Raw genomic sequence first — 19,973 nt, 5'->3', positions numbered from 1 at the left:
ATAATAAAGCTCTTAAATACATCATTGTAATAGCTGAAAAGGGAAAGTAACCAATTATTATAACTGACATGTTTTTCCATTATTCTACTTTTGCCATCAATTAAAAAGTATATGTATTGAAGTTTTCTTTCACTTCCCAGCCTTCCCATTCAACCTAGAGTTGACAAAATATCTAATGTTGCCTTAATCTACTCTTCAAAATTTTATACCATTATTACAATGCAACTACAATCATAATATGATGACTCAGTTAGTATTCATTTGAAAATTAGCCATGCCCTTTCTCAACCATTCTCCTTCCAGCTCATAAATAATTTTATTTTATTATTTTATTTAACCATTGCCACAGGACATTTTTATAGTAATTAGTAACCAAATGTTTAGACATAATCTGGATTTAGAAATACTACTAAATCAAATCACCACTGGGATGTGTACTCCCTCTTCAATTTTCTTTCTTTATAGTTTCAAAGCAATCACCATTTTTTGCATCTCTTGTAAAGTTTTTATACTTTAATCTGATTCTTTACTTTTAACTGTGATTAATTAAAGAAGTACTAGAAACAAGCCTACACATAAGGTAATTCTCAAAGTATCTTTGTTTATGTAATGTTTAAAATTTACCATAATTTGTTTAGTATGGCAAATGTAGGCAATATAAGAAATAACTATTCAGAATCATAATTCAAAAGTGAATTATTTTATTAACTTTTTAACTGATTACCATAATTTCATGCATATACCTATATGAACAAACCTTTGGTATTTTAAAAAGTAGCTTTAGGAGAACACAATGGAAAAGTAAAAGGAAATTCTTTATATAAGTCCTCTACGGCTTTCATCCTCTAGAGAAATGAACATTAGGAAATAACAGCCATTTTTGGAGTGTGGTGTGTATGTGTGCTGAACAAACTAGATCATTGTTGAGTATGAAATAACAGTGGCATTGGCTGATTCCTTTTTCCATTGTCCCTTTGTCGGCAGATTCTAAAGAGAAGGTTATATATGACATATTATTTGATATATGAGAAGTAAAAAGAGATATACAAACCTTTCTTCTCTTTTTTATTACTTACAATGAAGTCTATAGGTTCCCATCAGAGATATCAGCACATTTTTCCAAGCTAAGTAAAAGCTTTAGGGGATCATAAAGATCTACTTAAATAAAAACCTGAATTCTTCTCTGGTTTTCTTAATTTCAGCTCATCAATGCATACTCTCTATTCTCCAAAGATTGCCACTCCCTTTGCTCACTTATCAATTAATGGAAGTAGCTAGAAACTTTTTATTTCTTCTTCTTTGCTACCTCGATAATTCTACATGCTAGGTAAAATTTTTATACAAGATATAATAACTGCCCTATTTTAGTTACTATTATATAGACCAGAATAATTCATGGTCAAGTCATGATAAAGAAACCAAAAATGCCAGACATTATAAATGGTTTTGCTTTAGAACAGTTCATTTTAGAACCAAGTAGACTTAATCTTAACCAATGACCATGATATGGTATCCCATATAAATCATGATGGTAATGATATTACATTTAGCATACATGGAATTAGGAATTGCCAGCAGGGTCACCAAAGCCATATTGAACTTCAGAAGGGGAAAGTTTTCTAATATTGTATGAAAAGTGAAAAGGATATTAAAAGCAAAAATCAAAGGGGCCAAATGTTTTCCTAGTACCAGTAGGAATTTATTGAACCTGATGAACAATGTAAATTATGTAAGAAATAACAGAATCTGTTCTTCCTCAATCTCTTTTCAGGGAGAGATTCAGAAAAATTAAAGAAAATTAAGATAGCCGGAAAAGCTCTCCTAAGACCTGTTATTACACTGTAAGAAAAAATTACAATATCTCGATGGCATCCATTTCACAGTCAGATATGAAGTAGCTGACTTCACAAAAACATGTAAAATTGCTGAAATCAGATTTAGTGTCAGGAGAGTGAAATGTGGCACCAGTTTTCAAATGGGTGCCCAGGGATGATCCAGGAAATTATAGGCTAGACAAATTGAAATTCTGTTACTGAAAATTTAATAGAAATGAAAATAAAGGGCCAAGAAATAGCCACATAGAGGAAAAATCCTACTGTAGGAAAATGGGCATAGATTCAACAAAGGTAAATTCTGCCTTATTTATACAATTTTTTTAAACAATAACATGGGGTTCATACAGTTTATCATGGTACATGGTAACATGGGGAAGGCATTGCCAGCATTGTACATATGTATGCATGCATGCATGCATGCATGTATGTATGTATGTATGTATGTATGTATGTATGTATTTCACTTCATAATATTTGGGAACCACCCAAATATTCAATTTATATATACTGCCCACTCTAACTGATCCTGGGTGTTTCTCAAATATTATGAAGTGAAATTTCTCCAGGATCTGAATTCTTCCCCCACCACATAATGAACCTGTGGAATTGACTACTACAAGATATGGCTGTAGCCTTAAAAGCTGTTTTGATAAAGTCATGGTGGATATATATATATCAAGGACTATTGGTCTTGAAGATTTAATGTTACTGTTACATTGGTTGTAGCATGCCTCCAGATGTCAGTTGCAAGTGAAGAACAGTGGAAAGGTAGAGGTCTCCATTTCTGTTTCTTCAAGTGTGAGAAACAAAATGCTAAATGAAGATCTATTTTGGCTTGATTTACCAGGATTCATTGGTGATTAAGAATGGCAGTGGCATAGCTCTCATTAGATTGATTGTCAAAATATGCAGACTTAAAGTATGTGCAAATAATTATTCTAATTATAAGAGTGTCAACTGACATGAATAATTAAAGAAACTTAAATACCAGTCTTCGGTGATAATGGTACAACTTTTTCCCCCCCAATAATTTTTATTTTATTTTATTCACAAAGTTAAAATACAAACTCAAAAAAAAAAAAGAACAAAGCCAAAACTGTACATTAAAACAAAAGACAAAAATGTACATTAAAACAAACAAATATACATGTAGATTGTTCCCCTAATTCTGTGATGGTGAACCTATGGCATGCGTACCACAGGTGGCACGTGTAGCCATATCAGTGGGCACATCAGCTCAGCTCTAGCATGCATGCGCGCACCGGCCAGCTGATTTTTGGGCCTTCTGGGCCCACCAGAAGTAGGGAAACAGACTGTTTCCTGCCTCCGGAGGCTTGGCGGGGGGGAGGCCCGTTTTTCTTTCTCATCTGGCTCCGGATCCTCTCTATGCATCTGGGGAGGGCAAAAACAGCCTTCCCCATCCCCTCGGAGGCCCTCCGGAAGCCTGAAACAGTCCATTTCCCAGTTCCCGATTGGACAGGAAGTGATGTTTTTTGCTGTCCCCAGCCTCCAGAGACTCCTAGAGAGACTCCTAGAGAGGCTATGCCACAAACATGAGTAATGTTTTTGCTCTGATAGGTCGCAGCTTTAGAACTGTCAGCTTTCTGTTTGGCTCTTTCAAATCTTCAACATTCATGCTACAGGTAGTCCTCACTTAACAACTGCCCTGTTTAGCAACCATTGATAGTTATGATGGTGCTGAAGTAACTTTGCAATCAGTCCTTGCATTTACACCTTTCGCAGAGTCCATGTAATCAAGTAATCAAGATTTGGGCATTTCACAACCAATGGGGATTTACAACTGGCACAGTGTCTGACAATTACATGATTACCATTCATTGCCAGTTTTTTAACAAGTAGAATCACTGATGATGCTAGCATAAGTTGTGGTCATGTGATACCTCTCACACAGATATCTCACTCTCTGGAATGACTCTTACAATAGAATAAAAACATAGATATAAAAACATTATAAATATTAAAATTAAGATTAGCAACAGTTAAATAAAAAGTTAAAATGAAGAGGACGGACGGTATGGGGTAACTTTCATACCTCCATCGTAGCACACTCTCAGAGGCCTCAAACCAACCAGAAGAACAAACTCAAATCTCATTTCAAGAAGCAAATATCATGATCCTTTTTTTATATATTTTGTTTCTATGAACTATGCCTCTACTCTAACTGTTGGTGTTTAAAGAAGTTGAAATTTAAACAAGAGTAATACTATTTTCACATAAAGATATGGATTACACATATCTTTGTTATAATTAAACATTTCCAGCAATCTAACTCCCCTGCTGTTTAATCTAGGACACTTTACCACCATAGAGTTTTGTAACATGTTATCTCAAAATCCCTCGACCAGTTCTCAGAGAAAACAGAAGAAACTAAAATAAAAATTCCCTGTTGTTTATATGAAAAAAAAGTTAGATTGATGTCACTATTAACAAATTTAGATTTGAAATTTACCTCAGTGAAAAATACATGAGGTAGTTATACATAGTTAATTTGTATAATACATCTTGCTTTACTTTTACTTTACACTCATCTACTTTATGTTTTGATGCCATTAATGTATATATGCATTACTTCAGAAAAGACATTTTTTGTTACCCAGAGTGAATGAGACATCTTTTTTGACATTGTATGTCTAGTCTGGCTTATCACTTTACATTCCAATATGTACATCCTAATAGGGAGTCATATTTGGCATGCCAGTAAATTCTGAGGGTTTTTTTTTCTTAACATATTTTTATCTATTGCAGTAAATTTAATATGTAAAATATGCAGTAAAATTAATTTTGTGATCAGTGCACAGAAAATTAATAAACTTCTTTACTGGAAAACTGAGTCCTTCTTTTAACTGTGTGTTTATGATAGAAATTGTCTGCATCTAGATTTGCCTTTGAAGATTTTCAGAAAAGAGAACACATTGTTAAACTATCATAGTATACATTTATTTTTAAACAGATAATCTTTTATCTGTTTTCAGTAACCTAGATTTGTCAAAAAGGCAACAATTGAAGAGAATGTTTAAAAACTATAATTACACATCCTTATATTTTTTTCGATAAAATAAAAATGCAACCTGGGAGTCAATATATTGCTCAGGCAATGGAACTGTTCCTACCCTTTATCCCATTTTCACTTTTCACAAATGTAGAATAAATTTTCATCTCTCTGAAAATAATTAGAGTGTATTTGTGAGGGAATCTATTCTGTAGTGGGTATCATTTGGCTGAATAACAGGCACCATTCCATGCAACTTCCAAAACATCTTTTGCAATGTTTTTGTGAAAACATCTTCACTCCTGGTTTCTCTGAAATACTGAAGCATTGCCTGTCAAACTGCAACATGAAGAATAGTATTTTTTATATAAAATTCTCCATTCTAAGAGTTACTTCTGCCATCCCCACAAATTTTCTATTATTCTAGGAGGTTAGAAAAGGTCAATTCTTCTAAAAGAATTGGTCAAAAGTAACTTCTTATTCTTATTAGCAGTGAAGAATAAAACATGCCCCCTGCACCAGGGGTGGGATGCAACCAGTTTAACAACCGGTTTGGTGAGTGTGCGCTTCGTGCTTGCGCTCAGCGTTCAAAATACAGCAATTTGAAGCTCGGCTGCTTACCTTCTAAGGCAGCCCTGGAAGTAGAACAGCAGAGGCGCGGAAATCAGCTGTGCTGCACGAATCAGCTGAGCTAGAAAGAAAGAAATATAGGACAGGCTAGGGTGGGTACAGGTGGGCTGGGCCAGCTGATCGTTGCAACTACCGGTTTGCCTGAATTGGTCCGAACCGGCTGAACACCACCCCTGCTCTGCACTGAAAGGTGAAGAGTTTTGAAGGTAGAGATTTTAATTTAAGAGCAAGTATAGTTTTTAAAAAATGCCTACATCCTGTTCACCACTATCTAGCAGTATTATTTGTTCTTCAATGAGCTAGGGTTGGGCTGGGGTTTAAAGCACATTGTAGGTCAAGGCTGAAGCAGAATTTGTGTGAAACAGTTTGACAGCATTTGCCCCTATAGCAGCTAATCCCTGTTACTAGCTCCGTCATCCGCATGACTTCACTAACAGTATTTTTAAAAACCATTTATCTATTCCAGACACATGTATTTTCACAGCCTAAAATACTAAAAGCTTGCTGTAGATATACCAACAAGGAAAGAGGGTTTTTTCCCTCCCCCTAAAAGGCTAAGGGTCACTGAGGGAACATATTAGTATGTTTTCTACTTAGTTCAACTTATAGCACTCTGAAAGCGTTCAGAGAAAAGACATCACATCACAAAGGATTCAGGGTTTTGTGATGTGAACAATAATGCCACTAGGGGTATAGTACCAAAGACTTTGCTACTGTTAATGGCTTATGTCTGCATGGCGACTGAGCATAATACGGTATTTATATAGCTGCAGAATTCCTGATCTTTATTTTTAGCCTTCTACTGTGTATAACATTTGGCAATATAAGTTTTGTATCTATAGTCTTTCAGAATATACTGAGAAGCAGAAGTTACTTTTGAAGCCATTTGTTAAAATTTTCCTATTAAACACAAGAAGCAGACAGAGGAAAAAGATAGACAACCTAATGAGGAAGGTGGGAGAAAGGGACTTTGGTCAGCACAAATAAATATATATATATATAATACAAAAAGCAGTTACCATGTATTTATGTCATTTACCACAGTGTTTATTTTCATGTGATGCTTTATCATTTCAGATAGATAGATAGATAGATAGATAGATAGATAGATAGATAGATAGATAGATAGATGGATGTCTGAAATTAACCAGGAAAGGATATGTACTTTCTCTTGCCTATTTCACACTCTAAAAATATAGCATATTGAAATACATGGAAAATGGGAGAAATGTTTTAATAATCCATTTCAGAGTGTGAGATTGTACACTGTCCTCCCTCCCACAAGTTCTGAGTATAAGCTAAATACATTCAGCTGAAAACAAGAAACTAAAACCTGTCTCATAGGTAGGCAGAACATATTTTATATTACGTCCCTTTCATTTGCCACCAAAACCTGATCGCACATTTCAACTCTATGAACAAAATGCTTTTTTCATTGCTACCTTAGAGTAATAACATATTTGGAAATGAATTTGATGCAGCTCACAATTTTTTTCTTCATTATTTTCCTGAGCCATTTATTTGATCATTAAGACCTATGTAGATTCTATAAAGGCCTAGCTTGAAAATTGTTCAGCTGATATTGAGATACAAGAGGTTTTTTAAAATCCAAAATACCATAAGAATCTGAAAATAGTTTGATCCTTTGTTATCACTTTGTCAAATGAATTCATGCAAAAACACTTTTCCATCTTATGTGATAAGAGTGGAGTCATTGCTGCAGCATTTGGTTCTTCTATGCTTGCACAGAGACAAATTGAATCCGACAGGAATGATGTCTCATGGACTTTGCTGTCACTTGAAAGGCTGGCACAAAGTGGGTAGCAAAGAAAACAGAAAGCCGGTACTTTTAGTACATTGCTTATGCCTCTTAAATTCGCTTTTGGATAGTAACAATCAAATCAGGAATATCATTTGAAAGAGTTTTATGGTAGTGCATTTGTAACATCTGCTTCTCTTGTTCTTTCCTCAAATAGATTTTTCAAAATATTGTTCTGTACCATAAAGCAGTTTTTTTAAAAATGTTGCTTATGAATATGCAAAGGTGTGCTGCTATTATCATTATTATTGTTTATTCCTTTTACATTTTTTTGGCATGCAGTGAATATATTTTTGTGTTATTATAATGTTTTTCTCTTTATATTGTGCTCATTTCAAAGCTGCCAAACAGTGTCTCTTACTACTTTTAGAAGCTATAATTGTGGAACAATTAGTGCAAGAATTCTGTTTTGAGATATAGCTAAAATTTTCTCCAAGGGGGCATACATTTCCATGTTTATTGCTAATACAGTTAAAGCAGAGCAAAATTTATTTCTTCTTAATAGCAGATGTTCACTCTCTATTATTCATTAGTTCATATATGATATAAAATTAAACTGATCCAGAATATGGGATATTTATTTATAATTTAATTATGAATTACATAATTTACATATAGTACTAAACCAGAGACAAAACAGAAAGTTTGCTTTAATATATAGAAGAATGATAAGATGCTACAATCAGAGACACAGTTGTTAAATTAATACACAAATGCCTATGTCCTACTGTTGCAGATAGTACTTTAGGAGCAGAAGCAGATTTGGCCCTTTCATTCTTATTTGATGTAAATAAATCACCCTCTGACATTTTGTTTTTACCAGAGTTTTGTTCTGGAAGTTGATTATTTCTAAATGTTACTTTAAAGGATCCATATGCTTTATTCAGTTAAGTATTAAACGAGGATATCATTAGAAATAACTCCGTCTCATGTTTCTAAGAAAAGAAAGTATTTCCTAGCACATAGGAATCATTAATCCCAGTATAGTTTACAGGATGCCTTGGGAAATAATTATTTTTGTTTTGGCCTTTTTATAAATGCTGTTAAAATGTACAGTTTTTAATTTATTTTGCAAGGCTAATCTTGATCTCCAGAGCCTTCACTTTACCTTTATTGTTAATACTATGTTTTGTGGGTGAATTTGGAGGGGGAAAAGCAAAGCATTCTGAACGTTTGTCTTTCTCTCTCTCTCTCTCTCTCTCTCTGTCTCTGTCTCTCTGTCTCTCTTTTGTTTTATTTCTTGCTCCTCTCAGGCTTTGAAAGTTCTTCATCTGGAATTTCAGGTTGGAGATACTCGCAGTGGCTTCTAAGCCAGTGACCAAAGCTGTCGAAGCATGCTGGTGCCAAGCTGTCAGATGATGCACATAGCCAGGCCAATAGGAGTGCTCCTATGCTTCCTACTTTGTGCAGATGCTGAAAGTAAGACTGCTTTCTCTACTCTCTTTTTGTACCCCTATTGAATAAACCCAAAACAAAACCCCAAAGCCCTAGGCTGATCATAATGAACAGTTTTGTTATATTTTATTTATAGTTTTATACAGCATTGAAGAAAGTATACAACCAGCCATTTTAAAAGTTGGAAGAAAGGATAAAAAATAAATTACATGTAAACAGACATTTTCAAATATCACCAATGTTACAGTTTTCCAGTTTATTATGAACCTGTTGTAAATAATTGAATATATATTACACTGTTAAGCTCTAAGCTAAGAATAAATATCAAAGACCATGTTCAACACAGTATAAATTGCGATATAGAACTGTAAATGATTAAAAATTCTGATACAAAATCCTGTTTTGCATATGCAATAAATTTGTGAATTAAGTTGTAGCCTATAAATGGTTTTCAGTTTGAGTTGAATCCTATGTAGTATTTATTGTAAGGAGCAAAAATATTCTAGACATCAAAACATCCTCCCACAACTTGGTTAGTTACCCTTTTTCCAGACAGGAGATCAAATGACATTTCCAGTAAAAAAAGGTATTTTAATCTTTGCAGCAGTTACAGTACACAGGATTAATTCAATTTACTGTGAAGGAATAGTTTGTTGGCATATTCAGAAGGCTTCAGATAAAGCTCTTTGGAGTCCATCTTGAGGCACCGTAGGATTCTCTTGTCTCTCAGCCAGGGTTTAAAAAGGTTATCTACAGACTTCCTCTTTAGTTTCCTTTGCTCTTATTCACTTGGAAATTCCCACTATTTGTGTGTGGTCAGTCATTTTTTATTTGTGTGTGATCAGTCATTTCAAGGAGTCAAGTGTAGCAAAATTGTAAGCCAAAATAAAACCTTACCTTACCAGAAAGCAAACATCACCTAGTTTTATTAGGCATTTTTCAATTCCTTGGATATTATTTTTTTTGAGTTTTGGAAAACAAAAAGTGTAATGTTGAGGCCAATTAAAATTCCAGGTCCTTTGTGTCTGTCACAGCAGCTGTTCCAATGTATTATTTCTAACAGCTGTTGTGGAATACACTATTTGAACAAATCAAGCAGAACTGACAAATCTGAGGCTGGCTTGTAGAGTGTGAAGACTTCTGTGTAATGTAGCACCTAGGTTCTAAGTCTAGGATTACTATTGAGTTTGGGCAATTAGCTTGCCAATTAATTAGAAGATGAGATCTCCTTTTTAATGAGAAATTCATTAGATCTGCTTTGTTTACACATGATCTTCTCCAAGCTGTATTCTTGCTTTTTCAATGAACAATGGAAAAATGTGGGGTGGGATAGGAAGCTGCTTGACTGAGTCTGTTGACACACTGGGAGGTAGACTTGTTTGTGTTACAGTAGGACCACTTGATCAAATGGCCCTACCATATTTTCCTATACGTATTTTCCTATATCTTTCCTGAAGTAGTTACTATATTAATGCATGCACTCTTTACTAGGACTTTATCATATTAAGTGGGAGCTTGTAAATCATTTAAAGTCTCTATAATAAAATAGTATTTTGTGAATAAATTATTAATAGAAATTTAGCATCCTGTTTGTAATTTTTTCCAGGAACTTTGATTTTGGAATAACTCCAAATATAAGCTGTCATAGGAATCACTTAAACAACTAAACTGAGGATTCTTTTTTTTTTACAGTAGAAGTACAGTGGTGATACACATTAAAGTTGGTGTTCAGCATAAGTAATTGTTGACCTGATCTCTAAAAATTAGGAACTATAATGTATAACTTATTTCATACATTTAATTAATTATAATGAATGAATATGTGGAGACTTAAATTTTGGCCACTCTGCCAAGATTGTCATTTTTACTTATTACTAATAATTTCCTGGAAGTCAGATATTATAATGTAGTTTGAAGCTCGGTTTTAAAGTATTTCTTCAAATAATGAAATCTATTTGATAGACTGAAACTTAATTTTGCATTTAACTACGTAGTATTGTTTATAAATAAAAAAGTGTTCAGAATAACTTTGGATTTTTTGGAGGGAGCTCTTTCCCTGGTATAACAATGGGAAAGTGAATTAAATTTCTAAAAGAGCAAACTCTCAAATTGTACATGTGTATGGATCAATGACAGTAAAGAAATTGGGCCTGTTCCAGATAGTTAATGACCAGCTGGAATGCTTATGCTTAAGGTGAAACCAAAGACATTTTTAACACTTCTACCAGTATGTAATTATCTCTGATATAGCACATTTATGCAATTATACATTTTAAAAGTGGAGACAAAAAGGTAAAATTTATTCTTAAAGGACTATTTTTAAAACTTTTTACTTTTCAAATTTTAAATGAGAATGTCATGAACTCATTGGATAAAACTTTGGAAAAATGAGAGTGAATTATCCTGCTTCTTTTAAGGAGGTTTAAACTTTGCTTATCGAATTATGTAGAATTTTTCTTTTTCTTTTTATCAGGACTTTGAATATAGAGAATATATTGTATTGAGAACCACCATCAGATTTAAACAGGAAATGCTATAATAAAGTACTTTAGGATTTTTATTTTCTTTGCAAGTTATTTTCAAAGTTTTGTTACATTTTATTAAAACAGCAAACGGTTATTACCTATTGTGAGTTCTGACAGGTTTTTGATTTTGGTAACATATTTTTAAAATAACACTAGTTGATAAAACTAGCCAATTTCAGCCTATTAGGTAGTTCTGGGTTGATAGTTTTTCATGAAATATTTCTCTGTGAAACAGCTTTCATTTATTTATTTATTTTCTTTGGTGGTCATAGGAATAAAAAACAGCTAGATCAGGCCAAATAATATTTTAGTCCAGATTTTTATTTCTCACAGTGGCCAAGTAGATATGTTTGATGTGATTACAAGCAGGAACTCGAAAAATATCCTCTTCTACACCTTGTATTTGGAGACAAGCTGGCCTCTGCTTGGAGATAATATTAGGTCTTCAAGACTAGCAGGTCAGTCATGAATTTATCTAATTCTGTTTTAAAACCATTCAGGTCATTGGCTAGCAGCATCTTTTGAGGTAATTAATTTCCCTAGTTAATTCATATAAATAAATGGCTTGTGTAAAGGAGTAATTTTTTCCTTCTGTTTTATTATAACCTTTTTTCTTTGGAAGACTCCGACCTCTTTGGAGAAAGGAAAAGAAGTTCTTCTTTTCTGCTTTCTCCATATTTGCTTGACTTTATATATGTCAGTCATGTCTTTCCTCAGTTACTTTGTTTCTAAATTAAACAGTGCCAAACAATAGGTGACCAAGAAAAGTTGTCTGGTTAGTTGTATTGTGCAATTGTTCCAGCTCTATTTTATCTTCTATAACCATGATGGTGAACCTATGGCACATGTAGCCATATCAGTGGGCATGCCAGCTCAGCCCTGGCATGCATGTGCGCATTGGCCAGCTGATTTTCGGGCCTTCTGGGCCCACCAGAAGTAGGGAAACAGGCTGTTTCCTGCCTCCAGAGGGCCTGGAGGGGGGGAAGGCTCATTTTTCTTTCTCACCTGGCTCCAGATCCTCTCTAGGCATCTGGGGAGGGTGAAAACAGCTTTCTCCACCCCCCCAAGCCCCCTCCTCTCTAGGAGTCTCTGGAGGTTGGGGACAGCAAAAAAGTCACTTCCTGACCAACCGGGAATTGGGAAATGGGCCGTTTCAGGCCTCTGGAGGGCCTCCGAGGGGGTGGGGAAGGCTGTTTTTTCCCTCCCCAGATGCATAGAGAGGATCTGGAGCCAGGTGAGAAAGAAAAACGGGCCTACCAGGCCATTGCTTGCCAGGAGCAGGGGGAAGGGGGGTTGCACATGTGCAGGCGCATAGAATTATGGGTGTGAGCACGTGTGTGTGCGAACCTCCCCCGCGCCCCCCTCCTGGCACGCGATGGCAAAAAGGTTAGCCATCACTGTTCTATAACTACTCATGTCAATGCATTATGTACCTCTATAGTTTCCTGATGGTTTTCAAAGGCAGACCTCTGTAGAGGATATTGTAGTATAGTAGGTAACTAGGGCATGAGTGAACATTTTTACGTGTCTAATCCAGGAATGGTTGTGGATAGAACACAAGAGGGTATTGTGCAAAAACCTTCCTGTCCATAATATCTGGTCTTCCAGAGGCACCAAGAGGAGCCCATGTCACAGTGCTATTGAGGGAAGTGCGATCCTATGCAGAACCAAAAATGGAGAGTCCCCAGAACCAGAGCCCCTAAAACCAAACAGCCATTTGATCTTATAAGGATTGAGTCAAAGTTTATGTTTCCCTATCCAGAACTCCACAGATACTTGGTCACTTCATGTTAGCCACTCCACAGCATGAAGTTAGCTACTATATCACCTCATCCAGATATTCCACAGCCTCTAGTGACTGGGAAAGAATCCACTGCTGCGAAGTGGAGATGTTTGGGTGTCATCAGCCTTGACCCCATAATCAATGTTTGATGCCAGTGATTTCATAAATATGTTAAATAAGATTAGATAGAAAATAGTTCCTTGGAGAACCATACAATATGAGGCCCTGGGTTAGATTTCTCCTTTCCTACGATCATTGACTGAAATTGTCATAAATGAAAGAGAAGAACCAATGTAACATCACACACACCCCACTCTTAGATCTCAAAATGATTCGAAAAGTTACCATGGACATGGTATAAAAAGTCACAGAGCGATTAAGGGCTAGGATTAATATACTACCTACATCCTGGTCCCACCAGAAGTCATCAGAAAAGATTGTCAATGCTGTCTCAGTGCTCTGTCCCAGTATGAAATACATCCAGATAATCCTTTTCATCTAGGTTCCTCTGTAGTTGCAAGCATAATACCTTCTCAATAATCTTCCCGAAGGAGAAAGGTTGGAAACAAGACAAAATTGTCTATTATTATTGGACCCAATAAAGGATTTTTGAAAAGGGACTCTTTAAGGTCTAGAATTGCCATTCTCTCCCTCAAGGAAGCATTTGCCATCACTTACTGTATATCCAGTTGTATGATATCAACGAGGAGGGAAAGAGATTCTGATGCCACAAAATGAATTAAATTAATACACATACAATATTGAGGATCCTGTCTACTTCCTTCAGATAACAAGTTCATACTCATCCCAAATAACGACACCAGACATGCCCCAATCATCACCAAGGAATCTGCACAGCTAGTCTGCGCTCTGAATCTGAGTGTTTTATCCAACAAATACCTAGAGTAGTTTTCACACCATCTGGTAGATGTTCCTCCAGTCCCTCCTTCTCTAGGAGTGAGTTACTGTGAGTTACAAGACCACTGGACAGTTATTGGTGGACAAGTGGAAAAATGATTACATTTTGCTGTTTTTATTGCAGTCCCTAAAGAAAGGCTCTTACCCATGTTCAGATGGATTGATTCCATATTTTTCTCCAGCGTTGCTGTAGTCTAGCCATCTTCTCCTCATTTCATCTTCCAGAGCTCCTCAGAGAACAAGGGAAATCCATATAATCTATAAACAGAAAGAGGCTGCATAGGCATAATTTGACCCATGGACATTGATTCCTACTTATTCCAGGCAATATCAAGAACCTCAAAAAACATTATTTTTCTTACACAAAAGACAGTAACACACAAGAAAAATAGAAACATGCATACATAGTACCTGTACTTTCTTCCAGTAGAAACAGCACAAAAGATATGGATGGGAGGAGGAGAGAGAGAAATGGGGAAAGTGAAAGGAGCACCTGTATTGGATAGGGAAGGAAAGAGAAAAGGGATATCAAACCTGAATGCAGATGAGAGAAGGGGATGAAGTAACCTCAGAAGTGGAAAGAAAATAGCATTGTTTAGGAGTTACAATAAGAATTCAATTCAAAATTGTATTTCTCCAAAACAGCCAATTGTCATTTTAATATAGAAGACTTTCCATCAGTGAGAACTACATTTATTTCCATTTCCATCTATTCATGTAATAACTTGGCAAATATAAGATAATACCATTCCTTCTCCTAATTCTTAGGTATCTTTTTAAAAAATAAGTGGGTCAATATGAATTTAAATTCCTTAAAATTGAATTTTAAAAACTTATTTGTAAGACTTGGATTTAAAAAAAAACATTTTAAGATATTTAAATGAAAGACGCGGAAGTTAGAACTATCTCAATTAATCATATAATCAACAGCTAGCAAAAAATCTTAGAAGCAAAAGAGTAAATGGAACATTAACAGACTATCTGTTTTGGTGAGTGGCGTCTAAAACCTAGTAAAGACGATATCAGAAATGTCTTGTATAGAATTCCATAATGAGTCACAACTCTTTGACACATAGTTGAGTGCTCAGTTATCAGCCAGGCAGCAGTAATTTTGTGTGGTACCTCATCCTCATTATCTTGTTTCGTTGAAATATTACCTGTGAAAAAGCAAGACTCCTAAACAGGTTTTATTGTTTTTCAAATCAATAAAACTTGTTTAGAGGTCTTGTTTTTTCACAGAAAGTGTATATGTGAAGGCGGGGTGGTGGTGGAGTTAAGTGAATTCAAGCTATTCACTTTATTAACTTTTCTATATCAGAAAGCAAACAATAAACTCTTTCTCATATTGACAATTTTTTGAGTAACTTACTGAAAAATAGAAATCTGGTATGTACATGTCCAGCACAAAATCAGACTACATTTCCCCCTTTTAGCTCGTTGTCATATTTCCATCCGAATTTTGCGAGATATCTTTCCAGTTCCACTAAACAAGCTAGTAATAATAAAAGGCAGCTTTACATTCTGTAACAATACCTCTAAAACCATAAGACATGAACATGGCCTATCCCAGGTCCTTAAAAAGGACTTGAAAGGTGGCTAAATCCAATCTGAATATCTGGCTGACTCTGACGAATCATAATAAGAGGAGAGTAATGACAATTTTTAAAATGTCAAGCCACCCCATAAATCATACATGTATTTTAGCATTCTTCAAGTTGTACCATATAAATGTACCATCAACATTTTAACTTCCTTTTCACCATTTTTTCTTCAAGTACTAGCATTTGTACCATTTTTGACATGTCAGAATTGTTCCCTAAACTCTCTGAAATTCTCCTCTTAGAGTTTCCTTATTTCAGTTCATCTTAAATTATTTCATTCTTTTCCCCCAATGTTTAATTCTATTTACTATGCTAGAGACTTCTTATTTAGCCCTTTCCATTCACTTCCAAAAAGTTTCCATCAAAGCCATTTTCATTTTTCTGTCTTTTATTGTTAATTGTTCCTTGCTCTTTAGTATTCTTTAAATATAACTTTTTTTTGTCCCAAAGGTGCTTTTTTTGGGGGGGGGGGTCAACCATGACCTAGATGACTGAGAATCTCCATAGACATCTTTTTTTTTTTTTGTCTTTACACATTATAAAATTCCTTTTTACTATTTTTTCGGCAATTGTTTTCATGTATATCTTAATATACATGTGTTTGTATTTTCAGCCTCTTTCTTTGCATCATTTCATAAACCATCTGTGTTCATAACTTCTGGTATATAATTCTATGTGCTTCTGTGGCACACTCAGCAATTTTTTAAAAAAGTAAATCATTTGACATTATGTACACCTCTACAATCATTACTGGTCCCTGACACATGGAATGTTTGCTTATTAATTGAACAGACATCTAATCTAATACTACCCAAGTGCCATATCAACATATTCCTTAAATTGTCTTTGTAGTCTAATGAAGCTTTGTAAAGCTTTAGGTAGTAAAATAATGTATTAATAATTTAAACCAATTCTTAGAAAAAAATGAACTTTGCCCAAACACACCATGGAAGCAGTTCTTGAGTGCTTCCATGAATCCTTTCCACATTATCTTGTCTTCTGAGTAATTCATTTGATTTGACAAAGCCACTGCAATTTTCTACAAACGTTTCTACAAAACATTTTTTGAAAGTTTTCTAAAAATAATATGTATGTACAATGTTGTCAGGTTTCTTCATACCCTGCCCCAAAAATTAATATGGAAGATGTCCCTACTGCTTCCCATGCAAATAAAATTCAGCTGGGCAGAGCAGCTTAATTACTGTAGTGATTCAAGCTTCTTACCATTTTTTTTCCTTAGTACTGGCAAAATGTTTGTTTTTACTTTTGCAATGCAAATTGTAGCTTGCTGTTCTCCTTTTCTGGGTTGAGGGAGTCACTAGGGAGCTAAATTTAATATTCTCAGAAAGGCATCAATAAAGATGAAATTTATGTAGTGTTCAGGAAAAGTAATTTATTGGATTTTTTTTTCTTTTAAAGCATAGAACTTTGGATTTACGATTCCTCTTCCTGAAATTATCTCATCATCAGGCATGCTATCTCATCATCAGGCATTTCAAATAGCATGCTAATTACTAAGCATGTAGGAAAAAAAACCCTGACAAAAACTAACATGATTTGTTCAATTGTCTTAGTACATCAATCATTGAGGACATATTTTTTTCATGATGGCATAGTATATAAATACAGAATAAAACTAGGTCTAATCAATGATGGGCATAAAATCTTCTGAGTCAAAATTAACAGTTTATGCACGTGAACATTTTCATTGATAACTGCACATTTTTTAAAAAATCACAATAGTTTTGTCTATTTCTGTTCTCCAATTTCTCCTGCAGTTTCTTTTTCATCAAGTAACAGTTTATGTATCATACTTTTTGACATTCAGTGAACAGCCCAACAGTGACTGTTGGTCACGGACTATTAAAATACTGACAGGCATTCTGGGAAAATCTGAAGAGGGAGTGGCTGAACTCTGGAAAACTATTTTATGAAATCTGACTCTCCATCAGATTACACATCCAGTTCACATGAGAGAGTTTTCTATACCTATACTCTGTGTATCTTCAGTGCTTCTCTCCTAATATAGATGTAGAAGCCAACCAAAGTGGAGCAGTAGGATTACCCAGTATACAGGTAGTCTTTGACAAAATTTATGTTGTGAATTGAGACATTTGTTAAGTGAATTTTGTATCATTTTATGCTCTTCTTGCTACAGTTAAGTAAATCATTGCAGTTAAATTAGTAACACAGTTGTTAAGTGAATCTGGCTTTCCTATTGATTTGCTTGTCAGAAGGCTACAAAAGTGATCACATGATCTCTGGAAACTGCATGTTTGAATGCCTAAATTCTTTTTGCTGAGTTCAAACCAGGAAATGTGAGAATAATAGTATACAGTTGCAAACACAATCCTGTGTTACTAATTTGTTTAATTGTTCAAAATTACAAATCAATTCCTGGATGTGATTTTTTTCAGTGGCTATTTTGTTCATATTCCTCAGGTTCATATATAACAGTTCATTTTTAAAATGTCCTTGTTGTGGTGTCCGTAGATAGGACAAAAGCACAGTATTTGGTACAGCAAAGTATGGAAAAGAAAGCTTTTGGAATATGGAACTTGCAAAGAAGCATGTCTCATAATGTCTTAAAATGAATTTGGATAGACATGATCCCATGTGGTTATATTAATATGTGCATTCCATCCATTATTCTCATTCCAATTTACTTATTCCTTTAAAAAAAAAACTGCTTTAGAATTCTTCATTTCAGCTATTGATGCTTGTTACTTTTCAAAACATTTATAAATTGTAATCTCTTGTTTATTTTATTTTTTTTATATTAAGTAATATGATTCCATAGCTATGTACAGGACTTGGCATTGCACAGTTTTGTGTCCAGTGTTTTGTATTAGAATTTTGGAACATAATTTTAGTGCTACTCTGACAACTGACAAGTTTAATGAATTTAGTATTGATGGCAAAGTGAAGATGATGAAGAGATATAGAGAGTTTAAATAAAGATGGACAATGTGGCTGGAGAAATAAACATAGATTAATCCTAGGGATGAAGGCAGTAACAAACTTAAAGAAGATCATGAAAGATAAGGACATTTCAATGACAACAGAGATCAGAATAGTACAGCTGTAGGCTTTCTGTGGCAATATAAGTCTATGAAAGCTGAACACTGAGAAAGTGAGAGAAGGGAAAAAAAGATGTCTTTGAATTTATGGTTGTGAAGATAGTTAATAAAAGTGCTGTGAGCTGCAAGAAAAAACAACCAACAGACCAAGACCAAAATAAGTCTGAATGCAAAAGTTCTTACATGGTTTACCAGCAAACAGCCTGTGAGACATTACCAGAAGATGAAATAGATGGAACTAATGCCTTCTGACCAAAAGAGGATGACTGTCAGCTCATTGATCAGATAGGAACAAAAAAGAGGGACAAAAATCTGAACCTTGATTTCACTATAAGTAGACTTTGCTTTTGATGCAGGTATTTTTCCATGCAGTTATTAGGAGCAGAGTTCAACTCCACATTGCTACCAGTTTTATCATGTAGCTATTATGTATTGATTGAAGCTGTTGGGTTCATTTATTTATAATATTCACTAAACAGGTTACAGAGGCAGAATAACTTACTGAGGAAGATTCAATTTAGGCAGCAAGTAGAAAAATATCAAAATGGAGACCTCTGTGAAGAGTCAACAAGAAGTGGTTCTCAAATACTAGAGACAATTCTCAAAATAGTTTTAAAAATGAAAGATACTTCCTATGCGAACTGGATGAGGTGAGGCATTCAAATGGAAAAATACAGGAGGCATGAATTGTACCAGATTGGAAATGGCAAAATTAAGTGAGAATTTGTAAAAGTTGGTGGGAATGGCAGAATTTCACAGCTGATACATAGACTGATCTATCTATCTAGCTATCTATCTATCTAGCTATCTATCTATCTCTAGATGTATGTATGTATATATAGGTGTGTTTATAAGTAAAAGTATAAGTAAATGAAGTTTTAATTCAGAATTCTGGAGACCAGCTTTAACTTATATTTAAAGAGATAGTAGAGCTCTTAATTTGCTGAAGAACAAACATCTCCCCAACCATTAGGTGATTATAGAACACCAAGGAACATCAGCTTTCTAGTGATGGCAACAAAAATCTTAAATATTTCAAACTCAGATCAGCCATTGGAAGATTTGAAAGGGCAATATTGTTGACAGTGTTATTTGAAATTTGTGAAATCTTGAGAAGAAAATTTAACTGAGAGTACCATTACTTATGATGCTTATTCTCAACCAATTATTTCCCTGCCTGGGTTGGATAGAACTTGAACTACACATGTCGCTGGTCAATTGATAAGCCTGAGATAAATTTGAGATCCCAGTCAATCTCTTAAGGAAGTATTCTTGATATCACTAGTTTTTGAGGAATATGAGAAAGTAACTTAATATTTCTTGTATTTATGTATTATGTTATTAAAACAGACATTTTGAAATATTAGAATATTAGAA

The 19,973-nt window shown here is 34.6% G+C and overlaps 1 protein-coding gene across 41 annotated transcripts in view; it reads left to right on the top strand.

Moving 5' to 3' along the window:
• Window positions 1–19,973, top strand: part of PTPRD (protein tyrosine phosphatase receptor type D) — a 1,336,531-nt gene that overhangs the window by 1,056,974 nt on the left and 259,584 nt on the right. For all 41 annotated transcript variants that reach the window (XM_087886215.1, XM_087886206.1, XM_034410407.3 and 38 more), the window contains one exon: window positions 8,548–8,713. In XM_087886215.1, coding sequence (XP_087742341.1) covers window positions 8,629–8,713 — 85 coding nt within the window. In that variant the 5' untranslated portion in view covers window positions 8,548–8,628. The remainder of the gene's footprint in view (window positions 1–8,547; window positions 8,714–19,973) is intronic.

Source organism: Pantherophis guttatus, chromosome 2, assembly GCF_059756535.1.
Source record: "Pantherophis guttatus breed Tessera chromosome 2, ASM5975653v1, whole genome shotgun sequence".
Lineage (NCBI taxonomy): Eukaryota > Metazoa > Chordata > Lepidosauria > Squamata > Colubridae > Pantherophis > Pantherophis guttatus.
Note: the sequence above shows the minus strand (reverse complement) of the source record. Positions and strands in the feature narration are given on the sequence as shown.